Here is an 18,754-nt window from a genome sequence, read left to right on the forward strand (position 1 = left end):
CAACAGCCTGTTGGTAAAGAGTTATATCACATGGTGGGCTCCCATCATGAGCTGAAAATTTGAAGCCAGGGTCCACTGGGGTAGAGATTGGCTTGCAATCCTCAAACTGAAAACGATCAAGAAGGACAATTCTTTTGAAAAGGAAACCGATGCATCTTACCCAAAAGACAACCCTCACACACATGTTTGGAAACTATGTGAGTTTGAGGTACATCATTTGCCATGCCCTGTGAATGTAACTTGGCAAGAGCTCTATAATTGAGATGACCCATTCTCTCATGCCAAAGATGAGTTTCAGCAAGCTGTGAATCTGAAATAGCAAATGCTTCAATAGAAAGTGCAGCTGAGTGATGATCAAGGTGATAAAACCCTTTTTGCAAAGTGCCAGTGAGAACTATGGCAATGTCATCACGAAGATCATATACTAAGCCTCTGTATCCATCAAATATCACTCTGAAACCTGAAGTGGCAATTACTGAATATGAAATCAAGTTGACTTCAATTCCAGGCACAAAAAGAACATTTGTCAAAGTGACAGGATGGCTTGAAATGGATGTGAGCTGCACATCTCGAATTCCTTTTACAGCATAGGAAGCATTATTAGCACATGTGACACTCCCCCCTTGAGGTGCATTAGCTAAGGAGTGGAACAACTGTCTGCAAGAGGTGACGTGCTTGGAAGCACCACTATCAAAATACCAAGACTGAGCATCATTAGCAGTAAAGAATGCATCAACTTTGGAGGGATCAAAAGAGCAATGGACAGCCCATGCCCAATCATCCTGGAGAGCATGTGCATGTGAGGCATCTACTGGCTCATGGGATTCAATTGCATGTGAGGCATTGGCTGTCAATCTTGCTTTCTTTGTCTCCGAAGCAATGCGCTTCCTGCATTCTGAAATTTCATGCCCTAGTTTGCGACAATAGTTGCATCTTTTCTTCTTTGACTTATCTACTGTATTTTGAGATGCATTGGAGGAATTGCCACTGTTAGGCACATATTTAGGCTTGCCCATAGGCTTGGAAGCCTTGCCTTTTCCTGTCTGCTGTGAAGCAAATGCATGATCAAGAATAGTAGCTTGCCTATTAGCACGACTTTGCTCTTCCTGCAAAAGAAAAGTGACTAACTGATCAAAGGAGTAGTGGTCTGATTACCCATGGCCATTGCGAATCTGATAAAGAGAAGCCAATTTTTCCCAAGCATCCTTTGCTGTCCTGCATAGCCGGATGTGTGGAATAATGATTCTCTTGCATTATAAAGCAATACAAGACTGTGCATTTGCATCTCTTGCATCCCATCTTGTTCTTTCCTGAGTTGGAGGAGCAGCAACAGGGGTGCTAGAGGATAAAGCATCAGGAGGAGTATCCTCTGTAGAGGGACCAGCAGTAGGGGCAGCCACTCTAGCATTGGCTGGCCTCAGATCAACCCCGGAAACAATGTTCCAAAAACGCCTTGCAACAAGAATATGTTTCATGAGATAAGACCACATCGGATAGTTGGTGCCATCCAACTTATCATCTTCACGAAGAATGCCAAATAAATCATGATTGTTGCCAGCCATTGCAAATGGGACAAGTCAAAAAGCACTCACAAAGTGACCCAAAAGATAGCCTCAAGACTTGCAACTGCAAAAAATAGTACTTGCTGTCCAAATCTGAAAAAGCCCCAAAATAAACTGTAATTTGCAAATGTGATCAAATGGCCTGCAATTTATTGCCAAATTCAGTGCAAATCTAAAAGTATTGTGCAATCTACTGCAATAGACCCAAAAGCCCCAATTTGTAGAGCAAAATTGAGCCAAAAATGGGGCAAATTCAGGAGACCCCCAAATTGTCTGCAAATCTGCAATCTACCTACAAAATTGTAGCCCGAATGTAAAAGCCCCAAATGTCGCCAAAAATTTGCAGATCTACTGCAATGTAATGTCTACTCCCAAAATCGAAGCCAAACAATGGCTGGTGCACAACTTAGCCTGCAAATGAAGGACACCGAACACCTTCAGCCTGCAAACAAATCCTGCAGTACAAAACCGTACGAAATCCTACAATGTATGGACGGAGTAGCGCGAAAAAGTGCAGATGTCGAAAATCGAAACTGTACGGACATTACGAAAATCCGTACAACTGTACGGACAGATTCTGACGTGTTGTACGGACGGCCGTACGGAACTGTATGGACAGAAGAAAAAATTTGGCACGCTGAGCAGGAATCCGTACGACTGTATGGAATCGTATGGACAGCAAGTCGCGGGGTCGCGTCGGAGATGTGCTGGACGTCCGGTAGCTGAGCTTGACGATGGAGCTGAAGTGCGGGAGCTGAAGTTGGAAGCAGGAAGCTAGGAGTAGGAAGCAGGTCCGAGAAGGAAGTGCTCTGATACCACTGTAGGCTCACGGAAGCGAAAGGATGCACATGCACAAGAGTGGAGCAAGAAGTGGAAGCCGTCACATCAACTAGAAGAATGAAAATGAAAGTATAAAAGAGAATCCTAGGACCTAGTGTCCTAGTGGTACCACTAGTACTAGGTGTCATAAGACACTAAAAGTACTAGGTGACCTAAATACCAATAACTAAAGCTACATGGCAAATACCAGGGCCCAGAGGGCATCAATATAACCGGGAGAAGATGGCCTACACAAATGGTCCTCGAACTCCCAGATGTGGGTAACAAGCACGGACAGTGCCAGTCATGTATTCAAGGCAAGCAACACCAAGATGTGTTCCGGAAGCAGCTTCACAGCTGGCTTCCTTCCCATTAGAGTTGATCCATGTTGATCTCTATGGACCCATGTCTGTTGCCAGTCTTGGTGGGGCTCTCTATTTCATGTTACTGCTCGATGATTTCAACCAGTTTATGTGGATATACTTCTTGGCTCTCAAATCTTTAGCATATTCTCACTTCCAGGAATGGTGTGCCTTAGTTGAGAATGAATCTAACTTTCATGTCAAAGCTCTTCGGTCGGACAAAGGTGGTGAATTTTGTTCTCATCCATTTGAGGAGTTTTGTGTGACGAAGGCATTCGACGGGAGTTTGCCAACACCGGTACGGCCTCTGAAGCAGGCGAAGAAGGGGGTATTTCTTAACTGCATGCCGGTGCTCTCATAGATAGTACAGTCATCTATGTGAATTCAATGCTTGCAATGAGTGTGGTTCCACCAAGTTTCTACTCCCTGGAAGTTAGCAAGGTTACATTGGCTTTCCTAGGGCAACGAGTGTCCAACTCACAGGTCACAATTGTCAAAGTTTTTCTTCTAGCTCAAAGCCATTAGCCACACATGGTCCATTGAAGATTGTCCTTGATAGTGTTGCCTCCTACTACTCAAGCTCAACGTCAAAGGGTCCACAAGTTCAAGATGGTTCTTACTCCACAACGCTGCTTAGGGCCAAGGTAAAGCACAATGAATCCATTATCTTCACAAGCATTGATTGGGCTTAGTAGGCTTTGAAGAGGAGTCACACCAAAGATTTTAAGGATGATTTCAGCCTACTCCACCCCTTACATCAAGCAATCTTCTTAGGCAAATAGACTCATGATATACACTTCTTATGCTTTGATTTTAAAAAAACCCTTAAAATGGTTTGATATAGTTGTAACAAAAAAGGTAACTAGCACCTAGAACTAATAAGCCTTTATGGGCTAGATTATAGCATCATTTAACTGATGAGTACTAAGGGGTTTGAACAAGCAAATACAGCAATGCCATTACATCTATGAACAAAACCAAGGAGTTTATGGCCTAGTTGGAATACATGGTCGAATTGCTCCCGATAAGAAGAGTTGTACAAGGCCATCCCATGCCGCTTCCTGCAAGACAACAAAAACTATTTCAGGGTCAAACCAAATTTGAAAGAATCAGGGAATATTATTTACAATGACTCTATAAAACCTGAGCAATTTATCAAATTTTCCATCTGATTTTTGTCAGCTTAATCCAGCGCTATCAATTCATTTTAGCCACAAGAGAGGTAGACAGAAGAGCAGCCACATACAAAAGAGAGATGGAACAACCCGACTTCCACATCCACCAGGCTATAGATGAATCCAGGAACATTCCCAAACTCATCCTCTAAAAACACAACATAGTGCAGTTTCAATCTCATGATAGTCACTCACAAAGTTAAAAACCATAAACTCCATCATGCATAGCAGGGACTAGTTACTATGACATCCCCACTGACGTCATCAGCGCCCAACAGCGGGTGTAGACCATAGTATAAAAATATGCTCTCACACATAGAAATCCACACACTTTTTTTTTTTTTTTTTGGTAAATCCATGATCATATTATCAGCAAAATTTACATGAGGGTCTCAAAAAAGCAGAGAGCCTCAACAGGAAATCAAAAGCAAAGAAAAACTATTTCCAGGCATGACTGAGGAAGATCTCCTTGATACAAAGTCTTCGTACTGAGTTTCTGTCGGCACTCCGGAGGTGAAGGGCAAACTCAACCATGACAAAGGCTAGCACTAAAGGAGAAGGCTAATCAAAAGGTAGTCCAAAATCTCTTCATTCAAGCTACAACTGCTTATGAAGTCTAAACATTTTCATTTTAGTCTCTCCCCAACGAGCATCTAAATCTAAATCTAGCTGATAGGGCAACGCACCATTTAAGATAGAAAGAATTATCACAATACCAGCAGGCCACAACTTGGACGAAAACTTCACAAGGTGAAATTTGCATGTCCGCTAATACGGCTAAAGCATATACCTAGATGAATCCAGGAACATTCCCAAACTCATCCTCTAAAAACACAACATAGTACAGTTTCAATCTCATGATAGTCACTCACAAGGTTGAAAACCATAAACTCCATCATGCATAGCAGGGACTAGCTACTATGACATCCCCATTGACGTCATTAACGCCCAACAGTGGGTGTAGACCATAGTATAAAAATATGCTCTCACACATACAAATCCACACACCCACACATACTTGACCATCCATTTATACAAAGTCTTCGTACTGAGTTTCTGTCGGCACTCCGGAGGTGAAGGGCAGACTCAGCCATGACGAAGGCTAGCACTAAAGGAGAAGGCTAATCAAAAGGTAGTCCAAAACCTCTTCATTCAAGCTACAACTGCTTGTGAAGTCTAAACGTTTTCATTTTAGTCTCTCCCCAACAAGCATCAAAATATAAATCTAGCTGATAGGGCAATGCACCATTTAAGATAGAAAGAATTATCACAATACTAGCAGGCCGCAACTTGGACAAAAACTTCACAAGGTGAAATTTGCATGTCCGCTAATACGGCAAAAGCATATACCTATGAATCCAGAAACATTCCCAAACTCATCCTCTAAAAACACAACATAGTGCAGTTTCAATCTCATGATAGTTACTCACAAGGTTAAAAACCATAAACTCCATCATGCATAGCAAGGACTAGCTACTATGACATCCCCACTGACGTCATCAACGCCCAACAGTGGGTGTAGACCATAGTATAAAAATATGCTCTCACACATACAAATCCACACACCCACACATACTTCAACATCCATTTATACAAAGTCTTTGTACTGAGTTTCTGTCGACACTCCGGAGGTGAAGGGCAGACTCAGCCATGACGAAGGCTGACACTAAAGGAGAAGGCTAATCAAAAGGTAGTCCAAAAGCTCTTCATTCAAGCTACAACTGCTTGTGAAATCTAAATGTTTTCATTTTAGTCTCTCCCCAACAAGCATCTAAATCTAGGCTACAACGTGGAAACAGTGAGAGTATGCACAAAATCTAGAAGCCAAGGTGCAATTAGTATGAGTATCACCACAGATATAATGATTATGCCAAAAAAACCAGAATCCCTTTTTATCCAACTGGACTGGACATGAATAGACAGGGAAATGCTGAAAATCACATTAAGTCTCCTAGTCCAGCTATACACACATGCCATTATTACACCAGCAAACAAAAACAAAAGATCTCTACGCAAAGCAAACTCAAAATAAGCTTTATAGACTAAAATAAGAATGAGGTATCAACCACAACCAAACTTGTGCCTTCAAGATGACTTGTATGGTCTAAAAGCTGTCTAGGATCTCTTCGGAGATAAAAAAGAAGAAAGTACATGGACTCCAACAATCACCTCCCATAATTTAAATATTCTTGAGCCACACGCACCAATGGGAAAGTCTGTCCAAAATCCTACAACCTTATCCTAGTTACCACCTCACCCATAAGCACTTCCTATGGTAAAGCCTAATTGTAAGGGTTTAGACAAGATGCCCCAACTCAGAGAGAGGGGTTAGCACTGCCTGGTATGCACGGATATCTAGAAGGTTTACCAATCATGATATTTACATAGACCAACTCCCCCCTTCCAGTGCAGCTTGGATGCCCCATACCCCTTGATCCCATGGGATGAGATCAACAGTATCATACCTTGGTCTCTATTTGATCGAGATGCGGCGACATCGAGAGACCAACTGAGACAAATTAGACAGGACGGGCTGACGATGCCGCAAGAGACAAAGATGGATGGAGCACGACGACATGTCATAGATTTCTACGCATTTGACTCAGCCCCATGACATAGTGGAGTGGAGGAGGAGCTAGCTGATATGAGGCCAAAGTGGATCAGCGGGTAGAGACCACGCGGAGCTACAGAGCCAGAGACGAGACCACGCACGATGCAAAGGGTGACCAGAGCACCCATGACGGATGTCCATTCCATCGCAGCTCTACTCATAGGGGACCGCCATAGTCGAGGTGTCACTCTTGGATGGCTCACCAAATACAGAGTCACGGAGACCCCGTCCCCAACTGCAACGAGAGACGGCATGACAGAGGGACATAAACAACATCTAGATATGGCTCACCAGATACAGAGATCACAGAGACCCCGTCGCCAACCGCAATGAGAGACGACATGACAGAGGAAGATAAACAATGTGTCTTCACATCCCACCAGAGCGCTGCCATGGTACCAGGATCATAGATGACACTCGATCACATCTCTTGTCATCTCAAGATTTCTGAGTTTTTGTTTTCAGTACTAGTTTTGGGTTTTTGAGTTCCTTAGTATAGCACTCCACAAGGGCCCTAACGAGCCCTTGCCTCAGCCCATAGTGGCTTCTATGAGTTAATTTTTCTGATTGTACCTTGTCTCATAGGCCCACGAGGGCTCCTGAAGGTGTTAATACATCTTTCTTTCTTTATCTCAACTGAACCAATAAGCAATTGCATTAGCCAAGGTCGAGGCCGCTAGGAAGGAGCGAAAATGGATTGGTATATCGTGAGGCCGTGGCCCTCATGAAGGAGTTTAAACCAAAACCAAAAGACTGTTTACTGTCTTTATTTTTTAACTACAATGTAGGTACTCTATAATAACTCAGAGTCGCTTTATGCACTCCTTGGGAGCTGCCTTGTGCCCTCCCTGAACATAAGTGACTCTAGGGAGTAAACTATGGGAGTCATACGTGAGGTCATCTAATGGAGAGATTGTGGATCTGGGGGTCCATAAATGTAAATCATCTATCTAATGCTTCCAGCTGGTATTAGCAATCATTCTAATTACCTACTGTCGGTACTAACTAATTGTCCTTTTTGCAAACTTCAAGATAGGGAAATACATACTTTTAGAAAATTTCAACTCCCCTTGACACTGAACTTAGATTGACAAAGAAAATAATACAGCACTTACCACTTACAAGTAGAATTTCAGCAACGTGAATACACTTGTATGACAAACGGTTGCACAAGCAAGGCGAAGAATCTAAGCTCAACATCCTCCTACACATCGCAATTAGTCAAATGTGAAGGAACAAACCTGGCCCAAGTGGAGAAAGCTATGTGTATAAAGAGTGTATGTTACTCCTCCTAGCTCTATAGTCTCTAAAAAATCTGGAGGCGGCGCCACCTCAGGTACGAATGTAATCTACAAAATAATTTCAGATGAAGTGAGACAACAATGAATCAAAATTACAATCGTTATAACATGTAACACTTCATCCTAAACAATATACAATCTACAGCAAAAAAAGCCTTTCTGTTCTCTTTTGTTCAAGCAAAGTATGAACCTATTTCTGTTGATAAACTTTCCTTTCTTTAAAAAAATTCAGAATTCTCATCCACTTTTTGCATGCACACCCCCAAAGCCCAAAACAGAATTTTCAGGTGATAAGACCCTCCACTGTTGGCCTTCACTCCCATAGGCAAACCAAGAGGCCAGCATGCTAGCTTTATGTACATTTAGATGTACATATGCGATCGACTTGTCTACAATATGTAGTTCATCAAGAAGTTTTAGAGATTGCAACTGAGATTTCCTCAGACTTCTTTCAGGAAGCTTTTCTGGCTTTTTGGGATATATCCTCGACAGCCGGATTTTGAGTTGTTCTTTACCTAGGTTCACTATTGGGCACTCTGGACTCTCTGGAAAGATAGAAACCACAGAGTCTTTGGCGATCCTATGTTTTCGCCTTTTGTTTTCTTTCATCGTTCTTTGCAGCAATCACTCTTTGATTGTCTGCAAACTCACTACATAGAGTACGATGTATATTTGTCCTACGCAGAGAAATTCTCTTGATGTACTTTTTCAGCTTCCTAGTTTTGGGATGACTACCTTGTAATATAAAGCATTCAAAGTTTTCACCCCAAAAAAAAACAAAAACAAAAACAAATGCGTGCGTGCATGCGTGCATGCGCGCGCGCGTGTGTGTGTGTGTGTGTGTGTGGGGTGTGTGTGTGTGTGTGTGTGTGTGTGTGTGTGTGTGTGTGTGTGTGAGTGTGTATATGGTGAGTGTGTGGCGTGAGAATGTGTGGAAACATGGCTTCCCATGCATATGGGCATTGGATTACAGATCACTGGGAAGCAGTTTTATCTACCTTTCAGGGAAAAATTCCTGGTTGCCCTGTTTCTACTGCTTTTCTTCATGATTGGAAGAGAATTCTTTCATATGCAAAATGGACAGGTGCTTCCTCTCATCATGGCAATTCTTTTCGATTGGAAAGCATCCATTGGAGCAAGGTGTTTGCATCGCCTCTCGCTTTACAGGCACCTATCAAAGCATATAATCTCATGAAATTGGGCATAAGATTTGTTGGTGATGTTGTGGATCAACAAGGCTATACACTTTCATTTCCACAAGCTTGCAGGACATTCTCCTTGGGCCTGCATCATAGATCCATTTGGAGAACACTTTCAACTATGTTGCAGCCATTTGTTCCGGTTCCTCCACTGTTTGCACAGGACAGATTAATGGACTGGAATTTGACTTCCATACCTCCTGCTACACATACACTCTCGATACACAATCTGACTTCCTCGAAGGTTTACAGATTTCTTCTTCCACAGCCATGGATTGACAAGCATGCCAACACTCTTTGGAATTTGGATAGGCCTTTATCTTGGTGGCAATCCCGTCTCATGAAAATCTGGAAAACCAAATTGCCATTGAAACAGAGGCTTTTCTTTTGGAGATGTATAGTGGGAGCCTTTTCCATTGGGGTGAAATTGGCAGCTCGCCGCATTGCTTCTCCTTTCTGCCCCCGTTGCTCTCATCCCCGCGAGACAGTTCCTCACTTATTATGGTTTTGCCCGCACTCTCGCACATTGATCACTCATGTTTCTCATTTACTGCGGCTTCGGTTCCCTTCTATCAGATTTGGGAAACTTTTCTGGATGTTTGGATGCTGCTCATCTCAGATGTCTCCATTACTCCTTTTCTTTCATTGGACTCGCTTTTGGGTATTATGGACCATCTGGACACAGAGACTGCATTCTAGGATGGGTCAACAGTTTCCTCAGGCATATATTTTCTTCAGAATGTCCCTTAAGCAGTCTTTACATGACAGTCTTGCTGCAAGGGATTTGGATGCTACTTGCCTTGAAGTGTTCTCTACTTGTTTTTGAGTTCTTCTATCGGGCTCTCTTTCGGAGTTCTATGCTAGTGTGTGGGAGACTTCCCATATTGTAAATTCATGAGCTTATAAATACAATGGATTTTACCAAAAAAAAAGAGTGTGTGGCGTGAGGTGTTGAGGAGCGTCGAGGAGAGCTGAGGAACTTACCAGGATCCGGTGCCCGTCGTGCCTTCTGCGGCATCCCATACCACCTGTACGGCTACCCGTACAGACCGTACGGCCGTTTCCGTACAGACTTTTACTCTGCTCGCAGCGCTTTCCTACAGGCCCGTAACTTTTTCACGTTTCCCTAGGTGTTTCGTCTGATCCAAGTGAGGTCTACGCCGCTTGTCTCTTTCTTTCTCCTCGATTACCCTGTGCAGCCCCATCCGTACAGCTGTACGGTAGCCGTACAGCGTCCGTACGCTTGTACGTTTCCCGTACTTTTGCGTCACTCCTGGTTCCCCTCTGCAATTTCACGTACACAGCCCGGTTCCTTTTTCTTACAGTTTTTTTCCGTACGCTGGTCCCCTCCGTACAGTTCCTGTACTTCCTGCCATACAAATCCTTAAAGCCTTTTGGGCCCCGCTGTCTTCTCTACCAGTCTAGTGTTCCAGCCTAACTTTTACAATTCCCTCTGCTATCTCCTCCCCAACTATACTCTTCTTTATCCTCTCTGGTGGACTTCCAGTGAATATTTCTTTGGGACTGGTTTTTTTGGCTTTCACTACTCTTTTACAGGTACTTCATTCTCAAGCTTCCTTTCTTTCAAAGTCATGGCAGAGTATTCATATGAAAAAACGTTTCAAAAGGAGCGTTCGGCTCCCTACAAGAAGCAAAAGCAGGTTGAGGGTCAGAATGACCCAATGCATGAGACTCTTGAGGCTCAACTGGTATATGATGTAATGCATGAAGAATTTGCAGATACGAGAAAAGAGTGGAAAGACTCGGTTCCTTCAGTTGGCCTCATGGTTGAGGTCGATGAAATTGTCGATCCAGTCAGGGAATATGCCAAGAATGCAGTCATATTATTTTTTCCAGGCCGGATGCCCCCTGCTGCAGAGATAGGCAACTGGCTGACACGCACATTGGCTGGCTCTTTTGTTCGTAAAGTACACTATGCAGCCAGGGGCTTTTTTGAGGTCATCATGGTGGATGAGATCCATAGACAAATGCTTTTGGAACATTCACCTCTTTTTTTTGGGCAGCAAATGATGCATGTCTTGCCATGGTCTCCCACAAGGGATTTTCAAGCTTTAATCCGACACAGATGCCCGGTTTGGGTTGAAGTTGTTGATTTCCCCCAATGTATGGCCTCGCTTTTGCCTAAAATTGCAGCATCTTTAGGTAAAGTGGTTTGCCCACCACGGCCAAATGGCAACTCAAACAGATTTTGCATTCTCTGGGATACTGACAATCCCACACCGGACTCTTATTCAGTCACGGTGAATAATGTGAACATGGAAAGTGCTTTTTATAAACTCAATGGGGTTTATTTGCAGGGGCCTGTTTTGAATGCAAAAAGTTTGGACACATGGCTTCACAGTGTCCAATGAATCAACATAAAATGCCTCATGCCACTTTGCCAGTTTCCATGCCTACTAAAGCTGTTCCCACTCCAGTGGCCAACAAAAATAAAAGCAGTAGACAGCCTGCTGGGAGTCAGGATAAAGGCAAAGCTCCACTGGCTCCCAATGGGAATCTCACTTCACATTCACCTCCTGTTATTCAATCCTCGACCAAAGGACAGCAACCTTCAATTGATGGCTGGCAAAGTCCAAGAAAAGTTATTTCTGCTCGAAGAATTCCACCCCCCCGCACTTGGAATGGTACATCTTCTAGCGCAAATACCCCAGAGATAAATACAGGAATTGGGATTACATGGGCTGCAGTAACAGCCAGCAGAACACTCTTCCCTGAAGAAGAGGTTGCTGCTTTGCTGTCTACTTCTCAGGCGGCTACTTCTTCTCAGGGGCGAGGCCTCGACCCTGAGATAGAAATGCAAGGCTGACCTCATAAATTTTGCTACTGTAAATAGTTGTTACATTACTATAAATACCTGTACATATGACTGCTCACATCAAATGTTTTACACTCAATGTTCAGGGCATCTGTGACAGTGGGAAATGGAAATCTGTGTGGCTGTACATCAACAGATTTCAGCCTGACATAGTGGCATTACAAGAACACAACCAACATATTTATGCAGGCAAGACAGGACACTACTGTGGATATGATATTTTCTATGCTGGGGAGCACTCTTTCTCAGGGGTTGTCCTTCTGATCAAACATGAGCTTCAACCAGTCATTGCATTAAATGACAACAAAGACAGATGACTTGTTCTCCAATGCATTATTAGAGGAGAGGTGTTTGAATTTGCTTCAGTTTATGCACCTCAGTCCTCTAGAGAAAGAACTGCAATTTGGGAAGCCATGCAACAATATCCATGGAGATATCATGCCTACATATGTGGGGATTTCAATAATGCTCCACAACAGGAAGACAACACCTCCAGACATGACCATATGTTATCTCCTAAAAGGCATGCATGGTCTCAACTACTTCTGCATCTGGATCTGGTTGACCTTTGGAAGGAATTACAGCCTTTGTCACTAGGCTACACTTTTCAACATAATGCTCTTTCTGCCTATCAGGCACGTCTGGATCGTTGGTATAGTGTCGCTCCCCAACAAAATGGGGATTTCACATGCAAAATGTGGATTGACTATGCCTTTGTCCATTCAGACCATGCACCACTATGGTTGCGGTTAGCTTTTCATAATATGCCAGATGATAGATTGCCACACAGGAGACATCTAATTATAAACAATAGTTATTTGCAACATGCTGACTTCAAGGCAATGGTTACTGAAGCAGCTCATTGTCTCTCCTCTAGCAGCCATCTTCATGTTGATGGTGCCTGGGATTCTTTTATTTCTAAAATGCAAGCGGTGATCAGAGCTTATGGCAAGTCTTACATGAAGACCCTGAGGGAAACCATTGCTCAGGCCAAATCTACTTGTCAAGACCTCACTGAACTCAGTCGGTCATTGTCCATGCATGAGCACACAACACTATGCCGGGCCAGACATTGTCTTAAACTAAATGATCACAGGAAACTGGCAAAATGGGAGACTAGAGCAAGACAAAGAGCCTTTACAGATAAAGGCTGCTCTTCCAAAGAATTTTTCAAAAGTTTACATCAGAGGAGAATCAAAACAGAAATTTGCAGAGTGCTTATGCCAGATGGATCATGGACTACTTCACGGTCACAGCTTGCTTCTATTTGTGTGCATCATTTCTCTTAGCAATTTGGCTCTGCAATTCCTCCCTCGCAACAGATTTTGCTTGCACGAAATTTACTGTTACAACATGTTTCTCCTATCATTTCCCCCACTCAAGCTTTGGAATTGGAGGAACCCTTTACTCAGAGGGAACTGTCAAATGCGATCAAATCATGTGGCAGATGGACATCCCTTGGATGGGATGGTTTAACAGTCGAATTTTTTCTAGCATACTGGCCTATTTTGAAGCATTCATTGCTATATATGGTGAATGCTGCGTGGCAAAATCAGAAAATGCCGGACACATGGAAGAGAGGTCTTGTTAAACTCCTTCCCAAAAAACAAATTTGTGAGTCTTTGGCAGATTGGAGACCTATCACTCTTATGCCAGTAATTTACAAAGTCACCACCAAAATGATTGTCGATTGGCTAAAGGGGATTTTACATGATGGGTTGCATCCTGCTCAATATGGCTTTGTCCCACACAGGCATATCACCGATAACATTGCTAATGCCTACATTGGAATTGAATATGCCAAATACACACAGCAGGGTGTTTTGTTATTGCAAGTTGATATTGCCAAAGCCTTTGATACTGTTCGGTGGGATTTTATTTCATCGACTATGCAAGCATTGGGTTTTGGCACAAAAATGCAGCAACTCATTACTTGGTTATATCAAGATAGTGAAGCTGCCTGCATACTCTCAGGCGATATTTCTCCATCCTGGACTCTTGCTTGCTCTGTCAGGCAAGGATGTCCCCTGAGTGCTTTACTTTTTGCCATAGCCACTCATCCACTGCTTCAATATCTGGATCACCTCTTGGATACTGACCAGTTGCACGGTTTGGAGATTCTTGGCAGTCACAGCATGATTGCTCAGGCATATGCTGATGACTCATTCTTTACTCCAAAAAATACTCGGGCTGATCTGTCCATGATTATGCATGCTCTTTCCACATATGGTTTAGCTGCTGGCCTTCGGGTAAATTTTCAGAAATCAAAATTGCTGCCGTTACATGCACAAGAATGGCACAACCTTCTGTGGCCTGGAGAAATTGTCCCCGCTTCTCAATTCATTCGACATCTTGGTTATCCTTTAGGCTGGGGACTTACCCGTTCACAACAAACTGATTGGGTGCTTGCAACTTGGCCATTACATGTTTGTCTGCGAATCACACAATCCATTTTGATAGCATACATACAATTTTATCTGCCTCTCACTATGTTCACTAAGGTAGATCTGGTTTCATTTATGTCAGCTATCATGGAAATTTTCTGGCGTTCAAAACATGGCAAGAAAAGTCTCGGATTACTCTCTATGCATCGTCTTTGTTCTCCAAAGATGCATGGGGGTCTGAACATTCTCAATATTCAAATGCATTTACTTGCTCACAGAGGGAAAATGATGATACAGTTTATGCAAGGAGATCAGCCCTGGGCTTTCATAAATACGTTCTCTCTTATTACATCTTCAAACATCTGCCTTTGGGAATTGGCACCCTACTCAGTGGGATTTTTTATTTGGCTCTATCCAAGGCAAGATCAGAGGCTGCCCTTTTGTCTCTCGTCTGCTTCTTGATTGGAAACACATCTTATCCCACTTGGAATGGCATGGCAGGGACTCTCTGTCGGGGAACTCTTTGAGGATAGAGAATATTTTTTGGTCTAAAGTATTCCACCCTCTGTTGGCCATACAAGAACCCATACGTTCTTATTTTCTCTCTTTCAAAGGCATTTCATCTGTGGCGGATGTACTTCAGGATGATGGCACAATTTTATCTTTTTCTATGGTTGCTCGCAAGTATGGTTTGGCAGCTCACTATTGTCCTTTATGGCATAAAATTTCAGCAATGCTCCAACCGTACTTGCCGGTACCTCATTTGGAGCTTCAGAATCGGCTTGAGGATTGGATTTTATGCTCTCCTTCCTTATACGTCCGCCCTTTGAAGCTCTCACATATCACAGTGTCATCACTGTATAAAGTGTTATTACCTCCACCTTGGATTTCCCACAGAGCAAATATTGTTTGGCATATGGATCGCCCCATGAAGTGGTGGCGAAAAAGGCTGCGCCTCCTTTGGCATTACAAAGTCCCTCTTCGACAACAGCTTTTCCTATGGCGAGTTCTCCTTGGCATTTTTCCATCTGGACAGTTACTTGCACACAGACATATTGTTTCAGCTGTTTGTCACAGATGCCAGCACTCTACTGAATCAGTGTTTCATATCTTTTGGTCCTGTCCAAATACTTCTGATCTCATTGCTCTCATCAGACAGAGGCTTCGACAGCGATTTCCTACTGTTACTTTTGGCAGATTTTTCTGGTTGTTTGGCTTTCATCCACAGAGACAAGGTTTTGATTTATTTTTTGTATGGGTGCGTTATTGGACCCTATGGACTTTATGGATGGACAGAAATCATAGAGTCTTTGGTGATCCACTTTTTTCATCTTTTCTTTTTTTCAAACGATCTCTGCAACAATCATTCTATGATTGCTTTCAAACTCGTTCGATTGAAGTAACTATGAATGTAAATATTCTACAGCAATAAAAGATTTCTTCCCACAAAAAAGTGTGTGTGTGTGTGTGTGTGTGTGAAGCGATTGCATTCTAGGATGGGACAACAGTTTCCTCAGGCATATGCCTTCTTCAGAATGTCCCTCAAGCAATCTTTATATGATAGTTATGCTGCAAAGGACTTGGATGCTACTAGTCTTGAAGTGTTTTCTGACTGTTTTTGAGTTTTTCCATTAGGCTCCTTTTGGAGTCTAATGCCATGTACATTGATTTCATGTTAATAATATAGCTACTGGTTTCACAAAAAAAAAGTGTGTGTGTGTGTGTGTAATTACTTTAACAAAATTTACTTCCAAGTCCCAACCAAAGCATTCATCTAGCAAGGCAGTACTGATTAACATGAAGTTTACTGCCAAGGAAGGCCCAGTGTTTAACAGATTCAACCATGAGAGGAAAATCCTCCAGCAAATGTATAACATAATAGGTAAGTCCAGCTAAAACATTCCTCCAGCAAGGCAATACTAATAAACCGCAAAGGAAGGCCGAGCTTGTAAATGAGCAGATGGATTAACCATAACCAGACAATCCTCCAGCAGATATAAAAGAATGGGTAAGTTGGGAGGGAAGTATGAGAGAAAACCTGGGCAGAAGCCCCACCCAGTTCAATTATTCCAGTGGTATCTTTTGGACTTCTTCCAAGACTACCAAGGGCATAATTAGCAGCTACCCAAGCAAAAACGCCTTCATCTGTACCTGCTCAAAACCACCAAAAAGAATCTTGGGTTTGCTGTGAACAAAAACTGGTAAGAACCGAATCATGAATGGCACAGGAGAATACAAAGACTTCAGAGTGACAGGCAGCAGGGAAAATTATTGAAATGGCACCTTTATATTATATAGCAACAAATTCATAAGAGCCTTTTGAAACAGTTATGTCTGGGCTTCACAATGGGACTAACTTTTGCCTCATAATAACTATACAACTCAAAACACAAACACTTTCTCATCAGATGCATTATGATCTAAAACTGCTTTGAACATGGGCAAGGGCTTATTAACCATAACATATGATGCTCAACATGGCTAAATTCTGTTCTCAGAGGCTTTGCAACACCACTAACGTGGAAAAAAATGTAGCATTGTGAAACCAAAACACTTCACACTTGAAGCATTAAATGTCTGATCTCTACAAAGTAAAATACATAAAGAGCCCACAGCTGAGAATTTTGGTGGGTGCACACCCAGCCTCACCCCCACCACAAAAAAGGGACTTCCTACAAGTCTCTCCAGTCTGACAAAACAAGACATCTTTTGAAGCAGGCGGATAGAATTTACCAATGTAACAAGTCCTGGATTTGATCCTACTTAGGCCATCCTACATGTCAACGTGATGCCAACCTGCCCTACCCTTGAAACTATGCAGGTGCATATGGCATCCACTTGCGTTGCACTTTGTTCAAATAGAACTTTTCTCTCTCTTTTTTTTTTGCAAAGAAAAGCGTGAAGATGTGGTCCAAGGTGGAGTGCTGTCTCCGAAAACCTGCCTGCCCAAGAGCCCACTGCCTGTGACCCTTTGTGTGGCTACTGATCTCCCTCTCTAGTACCAACCCATATATCTTAGCCAGAGTGTGGCCAATCACAGTGCAGTAGTTCCCAGTGTACGTGGGATCACCTACCTTGTGTATTGATACTATGGTGGAAGTGCTCTAGGTAGGTGGGAAGCCATGGCATACCGCATGGTTGAACAACTGTGCGAGAACCAGGGTCAAGACCTCTTATCCATGTGCAAAGTGCTCGGTGCGCAGTCCCTCATGATCTAGTGATCTCCGGTTATGAAGCCGGAGGAGGGCAGCCCGTATATTCTGTGCAGCAAACAAGTGACGCGTGATGGGTCTGGGCATAGAGGACATGTCAAGCGGTGCCTGCCCCAAGACATCATAGAGGGAGCATGCATATGTATGCTAGACTACTGGATCTGTGATGGGGATGGGCAGCTTCCCCTCCGATAGGATCCCCCAGTCTATAGTAGGATCTCCTCCGTGAAAGGATCCGATCACCTCATCCATCCTGTATATGAGGAAAGCCCACTTCTTACTCTGTCACTCGGCATGAGATCCAATGTGCCTCTGGTGAAGTCAAATGTCCCAATGCTCGCTTACGTGTGAGGTGGGCTCCCATCTCTCTGCACTAGTCATCAAATCAGGGGTTTTGGGGCATCTTCCAGTCTCGGACACGTGAAAATCGAGTCGTGGGAAAGGATCTGGCGGCAACATCTTGTATCACTCACGCATTAGCGAGGTCCATATCAAAGCAAGACTAGAAGCTCTGAAGCCAAGTGGCTCGCGTACACCGGGTCAAGAGCATGATCAAAATGGATCTAAACGCGAGTGGGTGGTGGAGGGGCCCTCCTCATGACTGGCATGGCGGCCGAGATACAGAAAGCAAGGTATGAGTGGTCGGCACCGAGAGGAGGAGGAAGCACAGTAAAATCGTGTATCCGTGAGACGAAAGCTAGTGGGCCCAACAGGTAGTGTGCTGTGCTTCTCCCTCTACCATGTGGGAAACATCCCACCAAATGATGGCCATCTCCGGAGACCGATATATATGATCAAGTCGTGGATAGCCCCCAACTTGAGTAGATGCCTCCCGTATGCTATCACTTGTGCATCTGCATCTCCCGACTGCCTCGCATCTAGTTCATAGCTCCAAGTCCAAAGCTTACGTTTCCAGCTCCAAAGCTTACCTAACTTGCTAGATTTCAGTTTTATAGGAGCTGTTATCAGCCCGCTCTCCCACCCACAAGCCCTCTCTAGCTGTGGCACATAAGAGGGGGGGACTCATACCTTACTGCTACAAAGCAAGTACAATCTGATTTTCCTGAGCAAGAGCTGCCCTCGAATCATCTAACCTATCATCATGTGCTTGTGTTGATGAAGTCATGTCCTTGTCTTTAGATTTGCCCTTGTCCTTAGACCAGCAATCTTTTGCCAAGTGACATCTCTTCCCACATGCATAACACCGGCTCCGTCCTTTCTTCTACATTGTCAAAGATGCCTGATCACCACCATGAGACACATTCAGCTTACCTTCGAACAGTCGAACAAATA

At 43.4% G+C, this 18,754-nt stretch overlaps 1 protein-coding gene across 1 annotated transcript in view; it reads right to left on the minus strand.

Moving 5' to 3' along the window:
* LOC147892450 (putative apyrase 5) overlaps positions 1-18,754 on the minus strand; it is a 77,001-nt gene that overhangs the window by 49,201 nt on the left and 9,046 nt on the right. The window contains exons 2-4 of the mRNA XM_087387116.1: positions 16,288-16,400; positions 7,771-7,878; positions 3,750-3,804 (exon numbers count right to left, since the gene is read on the minus strand). Coding sequence (XP_087243242.1) covers positions 3,750-3,804; positions 7,771-7,878; positions 16,288-16,400 — 276 coding nt within the window. The remainder of the gene's footprint in view (positions 1-3,749; positions 3,805-7,770; positions 7,879-16,287; positions 16,401-18,754) is intronic.

This window comes from Dipteris shenzhenensis, chromosome 16 (genome assembly GCF_047967505.1).
Source record: "Dipteris shenzhenensis isolate YYH24624 ecotype China chromosome 16, Dip_SZ_1.0, whole genome shotgun sequence".
Lineage (NCBI taxonomy): Eukaryota > Viridiplantae > Streptophyta > Polypodiopsida > Gleicheniales > Dipteridaceae > Dipteris > Dipteris shenzhenensis.